Genomic DNA, 9,623 nt, shown 5'->3' on the forward strand with positions numbered 1-9,623 from the left:
GGAGCCTGAGCCTCTACAGAAAGGCAGCCTCTTCAACCAGGTTAACCTTGTTGGTGTTCAAAGCCTATCAGGGGCTCCTCTCCAGGCCTCGAAGCCAGAGACCCCTGTCCCTGCCCCAGAGATTGCAGGAACCAGAAGCCATAAAGCAAAATAAGAGAGATGAAGAGACTGTGCCTCAGCGCGTTGCACTAGCGTGAAAGCCAGTGCGTTCAGCATGGGGTCTCCAGGCTCTGGTCCGGAAAGCTTCTCCCCGGAACCCTGGTACACGCGCTTCCCCGTGCCCGGGCGTGATTGGACGCTGCGCCGCGGGGGAGGCGGGGCCAGTTGCCTAGACGACGTCTGCGAAGATGGCTGCTGCGTCTTCACCTGATTCCGACAGCGGCCTAGCTGAGAGGTGAGGGCCCGGGTTCTCAAGGTGTCCTTTCCCACACGTGTAACGAGGGTGCCTTGGCCTCCGGACTCCGGGATCCTGCGGCTCTTGCGCAGCGCTGACAGTCCTGGAAGGACTCTTGGGAGAAGGGAAACCCTTGCCCTAGGAGTGCAAGTGTGAGCCGTAGGGACCCGGACCCAGGCGTTCAGAGCTCACTGCACTCCTCGGTCTCAGGCACTAACTAGTTCCCCCAAAGTTTCCTTACCCTCGCGTGAGACCCACTCCCCAATTCCCCCCCCCCCCATTTCCAGCAATGAGGCCAATTCGAAATGGCTGGACGCGCACTACGACCCCATGGCCAACATCCATACCTTTTCCGCCTGCCTGGGTGAGTCTCTGGAATCAGGAACCCCTGGTGCTAGGAGGGTGCGGGAGTAAGATTCCATGGCGAAGGATTTTGAGACTCTGATTTATGGTCTTTTTGTTTATTCCAGCCCTGGCAGATTTGCACGGGGACGGAGAGTACAAGGTAAACCAGTCACCCCAGCAGAGTTGGGGGTGGGGAAGTACCCCAAAGTGAGATTTTTTTCCGTTGGCTCCAAAGAGATTTAGCATAATCTGGAATTCACGTGTACAGTGAAGAATGCTCTTTTAGGGCTAATTTTATTTTTGCTTCTAAAGTGAAAGAAACCTGTTGATTTTCTAATCCAGATTGAAGAGGTTTGTAAAGCACAACAGAATGCTGTTGGGGATTCTACCAAGAACTGCTTTTTAATTTAGTTACCTTGACATGATTCTTTGCTGGAAGAGCAAATTCCTTAGCTGGGGGCAGACAATAAAGTCTGGAGGGAAGTGAGAGTTTTATGTTTATCAAGAGACCACTGATTTTAGGATTGGCCATGAGGTGATTTTTTTTTTTTTTTTTTTTTTTTTTTTTGTGCTGGAGGGGTCTTATGCATGCAAGGCAAGCACTCTACCAACTGAGCTCTATCCCCAGCCCTAAGCTGATAATGGGTTTATGGGGATTCGTTGTACAAGTTTCTCTACTTTTCTTTGTGATTGGGAATTTTCCATAATAAAAAGGTAAATTTTAAATTTAATTTAAATATAAATATAATAAAAATACAAATAAATAAGTTTTTAGCTCAGTGGTAGAGCAATTGTGTATTATGTGCAAGGTCTTGGATGAAAGCGGGGAGACAAAAAGAGATGAATAATGAATGGATAAATAAAAACATCAGCTGCCAGCTATTTCTTACCAGGTTCTGTAATTCATTATCTCATTTGGTTTTCACCACTTGTATCATGAAGTACCTAGGTGTTCCCTGCTTGGCTGGAATGCCTCACACCCAGTCAGGGAGGTGCCCAATCGCATGCGAGAACAGCTTCTCACAGGAAACCTGAGCAGCTCTGAAAGGTTGATTAACTTTCCCAAAGGCACATGACTTATAAGCCTGATGGCAAGTCCTTTGTTGGTATGAGGATAAAGAAATGAGCATTAGTAAAAAGGCCCAGCCCAAGAAGAGGGTCTTGGGAGAGATCTCTTGGACCCTGAGCCTGGAATGAGCAATTTTTTCCCTGCAGCTGGTGGTGGGAGATCTTGGCCCTGCTGGGAAGCATCCCTGTCTGAAGGTGCTCAAAGGACCAACAGTGCTGGCAGAAAACCCATTGCCTGCTCTGCCAGCTGCTGCTGCTGCCTTCCTCATGGAGGAACAACACGAGACCCGGACTCCAGCTCTGGCACTTGCTTCAGGCCCTTGTGTTTATATATATAAGAATCTTAGGCCCTACTTCAAGTTCAGCCTTCCCCCTTTATCTTTAAATCCTCTGGAACAAGACCTTTGGAACCAAGCTAAGGAGGTAAGCAACATTAGGCATGGGAACAAGAAGGCAAAGATGGCATAGAGTGAAGAGAGCTAGGCTCTGTGCTGGAAGAGTGGGCGCATAGGTGGGCCAGTGGTGAGAGGTTGGCCATAGTTCATCTCCAACAGCATCAGTGGTGGCCCTTCTGGGTAAGGTGCTGGTTCAGTCCCTAAGCAGTTGCTCCCAGAGAGGCATTCAACCAGGGCTTTTGAAGAGCAGAACTCAGAGAATCCTCTGCATTAGCCACACTCTTGCCCATCTGTGGAGTGAGGGAAACCAAAGAAAGAAGTGGCCCACAAGAGGAAAGTAGGGCACTAGAAGCAGCGAGAGTAAGGGACTTTGAGGGAGGATAATGTGGGTGACCTTGGCCCCAAGGCTGGATTCAAATCAAGGAAGTTGGGGCTCAGTGCAAGAAAGTTGGGAGGGAAGTAGAAAGGAAGAGGAACCCCTGGAAGTGTGGGCTCCCTGAGAACATGGGTGCTGGAGCTCTCAGGCTCTTCTTTTTTCTCTTGCTGTCACAGGACCGGATAGACCCCTTGACCCTGAAAGAGATGCTGGAGGGCATCCGGTGAGAGCCCACCTCCCTCATGACCCCTCCCACCCCCACTCCTGCATCCCAAAGCTCTGACCTTTAGGGGCCATTCTTCCACCAAACCTGCCATACTGGTCACTCTTCTTACAGGGAGAAGGCAGAGGTGCCTTTGTCTGTACAGTCACTCAGGTAAGGATCCTAGGAAGAGCCAAGGGAAGGGAGTGGCCATGGACTGGACTGGGAAATGGACATACCACTTCTCTGTGTCCAGGTTTCTACATCTAGAGCTGAGTGAAATGGAGGCATTTGTGAACCAACACAAGTCCAAGACCATCAAGCGGCAGGTAACACTCCTTTCTTCCTTCCTTCCATCCATCTATCTGTCCTTTTCCACCCCCACTCTGGTATGGGTGCTCACCATTGAGCTGCATTCCCAGCCCTTTTTATTTTTTAGTTTTGAGACAGGGTCTTGCTGAGTTGCTGGGGCTGGCCTTGAATTTGTGATCCTCCTGATTAGCTGGGGTTATAGATGTGTGCCACCATGCCTGGCACCCCCTTCTCTTTTTATTACCCTGTAAAAAATATTTACTTTTTTTTTAAACCATATAACATCAGTGGCAAGTTCTACAACCAAACCAGACCAGTTTGAGTTTGCAGTTTCCTTTCCAGCCACACCACATATATAGAGTCATAAAATAGCAGTACCTTCTACATGTACAGTTAACAGTTACAGCTTTTAACACATAAATATATAATCTTATATAACTTGCATATAGCTTTTATTTTATTGAGGGTAAAGGTATTTTTGGAAAATAAGGAGAATTGTAAAGGGGAAATGTAAATGACTCTAATTTCACTAACCAGAGATTATTACTCTTACCATTTTGGTACATTTCCTTCACAAATAGTCCTTTACATTCTACTTCCCTTGAGCATTAAATTTTGAACCTCAAATAATCTTCAAGAACTCCCATTTTTAGGCCCAGGCACAGTGGTACACATCTGGAATCACAGCTACTTGGGAAGCTGAGGCAGGAAGATCACAAGTTTGAAGTCTCAGCATCTTAGCAAGATCTTGTTTCAAAATGAAAAGGTCTAAGGTGTAGTTCAGCAGTAGAGCAACGCTGAGTTCAATCCCTAGTACTGCGAAAAAAAAAAAAAAAAAAAACTTTATTTTTAGTAGCTCTTGATTATTTCATTGGTTATTAGTAGTTTATGTAGCCATTCCATCTGAACATTGGGCAAGAAATGCTTCCCTTTTATTCCCTCCATATTTTTCATGGGACCATCCACACCTGTAGAGGCCACCTTAACTGAATGTGCTGGCCAACACATGCTGCGCTGTTAACATGATCCTCAGTTCTCTGAGAATCATTGCTCGTTCCTGCTTATCAACAGCTCAGGTCTTTAGTTATTAGCATCTTTGAGTACTCTTCAAACTGAGAAATGGATTAATTATCTGGAAGAGAAGGGGACAATTTTCCCAAGCATGTGTTATGGTTAAGTGACTGGGAACACTAATGTCCATCCATGTTTCTGTGACCTTTAATCCTGTGTGCTGAGAATGATCCCTATTTTTTGTTCTTAATGATGATCACACAGTGGACAGCTAATTTTTCCAAAGATAAATGTTTTGGTTCTGCTAATATTCATGTGAGAAATTCCTTAGAAAGTGAGCATCCTTTTTCTTATTTGTTGTCTAATTTTAATTACAAAAGAACATGTGCGGGCTGGGCATAGAGGCGCAGGCCTATAATTCCAGCAGTTCCGGAGGCCAAGGCAGGAGGATCTCGAGTTCAAAGCCAGCCTCAGCCAAAGCAAAGCACTAAGCAACTCAGTGAGACCCTGTCTCTAAATAAAAAACAAAATTGGGCTGGGGATGTGGCTCAGTGGTCAAGTGACCCTGAGTTCAATCCCCTGTACAAAAAAAAAAAAAAAAAAAAAATTGTCCATTGTAATCCTAAAAAACCCTCCATGATTTCATTGTCAGAGATAAACAGTCTTTGTATTTGAGGGCTTAACTTTTCAGCAGTTTTTTGTTGTTGTTTGAGACCATATCTCAAAATAAAATTTAGAAAGGTCTCTCAGTGGGAGAGCACCCTGGGTTCAATCCCCAGTACCATTTTTTTTAAAAAAAGGAGGGGCTGGGGTTGTGGCTCAGCAGTAGAGCACTCGTTTAGCATGTGCAAGGCCCTGGGTTCAATCCTCAGTACCACATAAAAATAAATAAATAAAAGAAAGGTCTTGTGTCCAACTACAACTAAAAAATAAATATTTTTTTAAAAAGGAAAGAAACAGGATCATGATACGGGATCATATAATGTGCCCTTTTCACACTGAAGTATATGATCATTGTCTTTCCTTATATATAAAATCACAACCCAAGGCCTATGCATGGTAGGCAATCACTTTACCACTGAGCTAGACCCCCAGCCCTCTTCCAGCATGTTTATATATTTTAAATTGTGATTTTACAAACGTGACTTTACCTATTGTTTTTCTCTCCCATTAGAAGCATTCCCTATGTCATTGAATTTTTTAAAACATAATTTTTAGGAAACGTCCACGTTGATTTGATCACAGAGATAGCTCATAATTGACTTACTGTTTCCTTTTGTTGTTGTGAGGAAGTTAGGTTTGTTGCATAAACATGTTTGCACATAAATCTGTCACATCTCTGATGCTTCCTTGTCGTCCTCGTCCTCCTCTTTCTTTGCCTTCTTTCTTCCTTCCTGTGACATCAGGGATATCTGGGGGATGGTGTAGGATTCCTTGAGTGACCTCTAGAGTCCTTCTGCAGACAGTCATCACCACCATGATCACCTTGAAGAAAAACCTGGCTGATGAGGATGCCGTGTCATGCCTGGTGCTGGGCACTGAGAACAAAGAGATCCTAGTACTGGACCCTGAAGCCTTCACCATTTTGGCCAAGGTCAGTGTTGGGTCTGACTGACCCTGGGAACACCCAAGATCCAGGCTACAGTCCCTCCCTTTTCTCCCACATAATTCTGGGTAGGACACATTCACTGTAGAAAAATTAGAAACTATTGATAAACATGAAGAAAAAAATATTTGAATTCGTATCCCCAAATCCCACCACCCACAGAAATCTACTATTAAAATTTTGTCCAGATATAGTAGCACCTGCCTTTAATCCCAGCAGCTCAGGAGGCTGTGGCAGGAGGATTACAAGTTCAAGCCAGCCTCAGCAATTTAGTGAGGCTCTAAGCAACTTAGTGAGACCCTGTCTCAAAATAAAAATTAAAAAGGGCTAGGGATGGTTCCGTTGGTTAAGCACTCCTGGATTAAATCCCCAGTACCAAAAAAAGAAAGAAAGAAAAAAATTTGGAGGGCAAATATCCTTCTGCCTGTGGTTGGAAAGCAGGAATTTTCCCCACTTTCTGGATAAGGAAGCAGGTTGGAGACAGTTTCTTATATGGATATAGATATATAACTTTACATGTTTATAAAAAACAGGATCATGGTTGGGCACGGTGGAGCATGCCTATAATCCCAGCAACTCAGGAGGCTGAGGCAGAAGGATTGCAAGTTCAAGGCCAGCTTTAGCAACTTAGTGAGACCTTATCTCAAAATAATATATAGAAAGGGCTAGGGGTGTAGCTCAGTGGGAGAACATCCCTGGGTTCAATTCCCAGTCCCATTTTTAAAAAAGAAATTTAAAAAACAGGATTATAATACAGGATCATGTAATGAGCTCTTTTCACATTGAAGTATATGATCAATTAAGGATATGGTCATATGATTAAAACCACATCAGCCTTTTTAAAGGCCACACATATCCATTATCTAGAGTAGCCTAATTTATTTAACCTGCCATCTGTTGTTGGGCACTTAAGTTGCTTTCATTTTTTTCACTACTAGGAACACCAGTGCAGTAGACATCCTTGCCCGAGCATCTTTGGGTGCTTGTAGAAATACTGCCCTTTGGCTAAACTCTATTCCTAGATGCAATAGAGTTTAGCCAAAGGGATAGACTAAAAGACTTTTGCTACATATTGCCGCGTTTCCCTCCAGAAAAATTATATGAGTCTAACCTGTGACCAGCAGGAAGCAAATGAGGAGACAGGGAATTTTGACAAGGAAGGAGTTACTTGAGATAAGGAAGATTTTTAGATGACTCAAAGGAGTTACTTCAAACCAGGAAGGGGCTGGGGCTCTGAGAAAGCAGGATGTTTGAGCCTCTTCTTTGCAGATGAACCTTCCCAGCGTCCCAGTCTTCCTGGAGGTTTCTGGCCAGTTTGACGTAGAGTTCCGGCTTGCAGCTGCCTGTCGAAATGGGAACATCTATATCCTGAGAAGGTAGCCATGGCCTCCAGGCCAGAGGAATGTTGCAGAAACCTGGTTTTCTCAGGGGGTTGGCAAATGAACAAGGGGGCTTGAGGACTCTGATATGAGAATGAAAAGAGCTGAGAGTTTTATAAAGGAGACTGAGCCCATGAGCACAGAGAGAATATCTGGAGGCTGTGAGACAAGGACTGGCAAAGCAAGAGCCTGGTGAGGTAGCCACAATAGGTGAGCAATGCAGTCAGAAAGCAAGGAAATAGAAAGTCTCTTGTATTTGTTATATCAATTTATAGTGTATGTGACACTTCCTTATGCATTAGTTTTATATTTCATGCAACATTTTTAAATTCCCGAAATATTTATTGAGCACCTACCATTTATTAAGAACTGTGCAAGGAATCGGGGCTATGCTCATAAACAAAACACTGTAAATATGGTCCCTTCCTTCATGCAAGAGGCATGTGTTAAAGTCAACAAACCAAGATATTCCAAATTGGATGAGTGTAATGGAGGAAAAATGCAGGCTTATTGGGAAAAAGTACCATAGTTAAGGTGATCAGGAATGTCCATCCAGGGGTGTGTGAACCAGTTGCTCAAAAATGTGAGGAAAACTGGGCCTGGTGGCATGTACCTGGAGTCCCGGCTACTTGACAGGAGGATGGCTGAGTCTAGGAGTTCAAGACCAGTCTGGGCAACAGAGTGAGGCCCAATCTCAAAAAAAAAAAAAAAAAAAAAAAAAAAAAAAAAAAGATTAAAAATTACTCTGCTGGCCAGAGAGTAACTAGAAAGAGGCCCAGAGACCAGTGGGCTGTCAGTCTTCAGATGGGCCATGATGTTGACTTGGACTTGGTGATAGGGAAACGTAGGACTTTGCCTGTGGTTGAAAGCAGGAATTTTCCCCACTTTCTGGATAAGAGAAGCAGGTTGGAAGGACAGGAAACTGGCTTCTACCCAGAGCAAACTCTACATCTTTTTCTTATAAATTGGTAAACTGCCCAAGTCTACTAGCACTGGCTAGACAGTCTAAAATAAGCTCAGTGAAAGCTCTGTGAAATGTCAAGCTATCATATAGGTCACCAGAGTAAGGGCAGGAGGGAACAGGGTAGAGAACTCACATGATGTTTTCCAAAGTCACACATCTACTAACGCAGGAGAGGTGGAAACAATCCCCTGGGCATCTGCTCTGGGGCCAGGGTTCCTCTGAGGTTAGGCTGGTTAGGCTGTGGGGCTTAGAAGGAGAAGAGTCAGCCAGGGATTGGAGAGGAGCTTTCTCTGGGGCAGTATAAATGTGTCTTTATTCCACAGAGACTCCAAGCGCCCCAAGTACTGCATTGAGCTGAGTTCCCAGCCTGTGGGGCTTGTCCGGGTACACAAGATCCTGGTGGTGGGCAGCACCCAAGATAGTCTACACGGCTTTACTCACAAGGTGTGGCCTCTGGCAAGCCCCAGCCCTTTCACACATGTCCACCCCAGTCCCCCTGGCTGGAAAGACCACCTGGCTTCTCCTTCCCCACAACTTCAAGCCACTTCTTCTTCCTACTCCAATCCCTGAGCCCCCGAAGACTCTGTGTTCCCTGCCAGGGTAAGAAATTGTGGACTGTGCAGATGCCTGCCGCCATCCTGACCATGAACCTCCTAGAGCAGCGTTCCCGGGGTCTGCAGGCTGTCATGGCAGGGCTGGCCAATGGAGAGGTCCGTATTTACCGTGACAAGGCTCTGCTCAACATCATCCGCACCCCGGTGAGTCCCACCCTGGCTTCAGCGTCTGTTATTGATCCCTCCTTGCCCCAATCTCACTTGTGAATATTTTTAGCTGCCTCTCCTGACCGTATATGAAGCATTTCAGAAACATTTTTCAAGCACTTTGTATGTACAAGTCACCATTTAGGGTGGGGGGGTGTGAAATGATGTTTTCAGGGAGCTCACAACCGACGGGAACAACCAGCACTCCAGACGCAGCATGTGAACACACAAGGCGGCCTGCAGCAGAGCAAAGGCTGGAAAAGCAGAGAGGGGCCAGTGACCAGGGGAAGGAAGGGGAAAGGTAGACAGGACAAAACTCATGGGACACTTCACAGAGCAAATGGCCACTCACCTGGTAAATTAGTTTGCTAAGTTGACAAATGGAGGGAGAATATTCCAGACGGGGCATCATGAACAAAGGTTGAGAGTCATGAAGCACTCTGATGGAAGAAACCAGGCGGTTTGATGGGGTTTGGAACAGAGATTTTTATACTCTCACGAGTCATTAAATCAATTTAGTGGATTACAATCAGCAACATTTTAAAAAATAGGATAGAAATTTCAGAGTGTATCACATGTGAAACCATTATGTGTGAGTATAAATTATCCTGGGTCTCACTGTAAAATCTGAAAGCAACAGGTTTGGGCCTTCAGGTGCTGTGAGGGCAGGTGGCTGGGAGAAGTACAGAGGAGAAAACTGGTGGATGAGGCAGGTTGGAGTCTGATGTCAAAGGCCTAAGTGTTCTGATAAGGAGGACAGGACAAAAGCCATTGGAGGTTGGTTTTCACAAACGCAACAGACACAGCATT

The 9,623-nt window shown here is 45.1% G+C and overlaps 1 protein-coding gene across 2 annotated transcripts in view; it reads left to right on the forward strand.

Moving 5' to 3' along the window:
* The first annotated feature begins 304 nt into the window (after window positions 1-304).
* BBS1 (Bardet-Biedl syndrome 1) overlaps window positions 305-9,623 on the forward strand; it is a 62,185-nt gene continuing 52,866 nt past the window's right edge. For both annotated transcript variants that reach the window (XM_081277980.1, XM_081277981.1), the window contains exons 1-11: window positions 305-394; window positions 682-758; window positions 865-899; window positions 1,955-2,230; window positions 2,755-2,801; window positions 2,916-2,954; window positions 3,037-3,109; window positions 5,566-5,697; window positions 6,979-7,085; window positions 8,376-8,496; window positions 8,652-8,810. In XM_081277980.1, the coding sequence (XP_081134106.1) occupies window positions 348-394; window positions 682-758; window positions 865-899; window positions 1,955-2,230; window positions 2,755-2,801; window positions 2,916-2,954; window positions 3,037-3,109; window positions 5,566-5,697; window positions 6,979-7,085; window positions 8,376-8,496; window positions 8,652-8,810 (1,113 nt within the window). In that variant the 5' untranslated portion in view covers window positions 305-347. The remainder of the gene's footprint in view (window positions 395-681; window positions 759-864; window positions 900-1,954; window positions 2,231-2,754; window positions 2,802-2,915; window positions 2,955-3,036; window positions 3,110-5,565; window positions 5,698-6,978; window positions 7,086-8,375; window positions 8,497-8,651; window positions 8,811-9,623) is intronic.

The sequence above is a fragment of the Spermophilus citellus genome, assembly GCF_964194105.1.
Source record: "Spermophilus citellus genome assembly, chromosome: 2".
In the NCBI taxonomy this organism is placed as follows: Eukaryota; Metazoa; Chordata; class Mammalia; order Rodentia; family Sciuridae; genus Spermophilus; species Spermophilus citellus.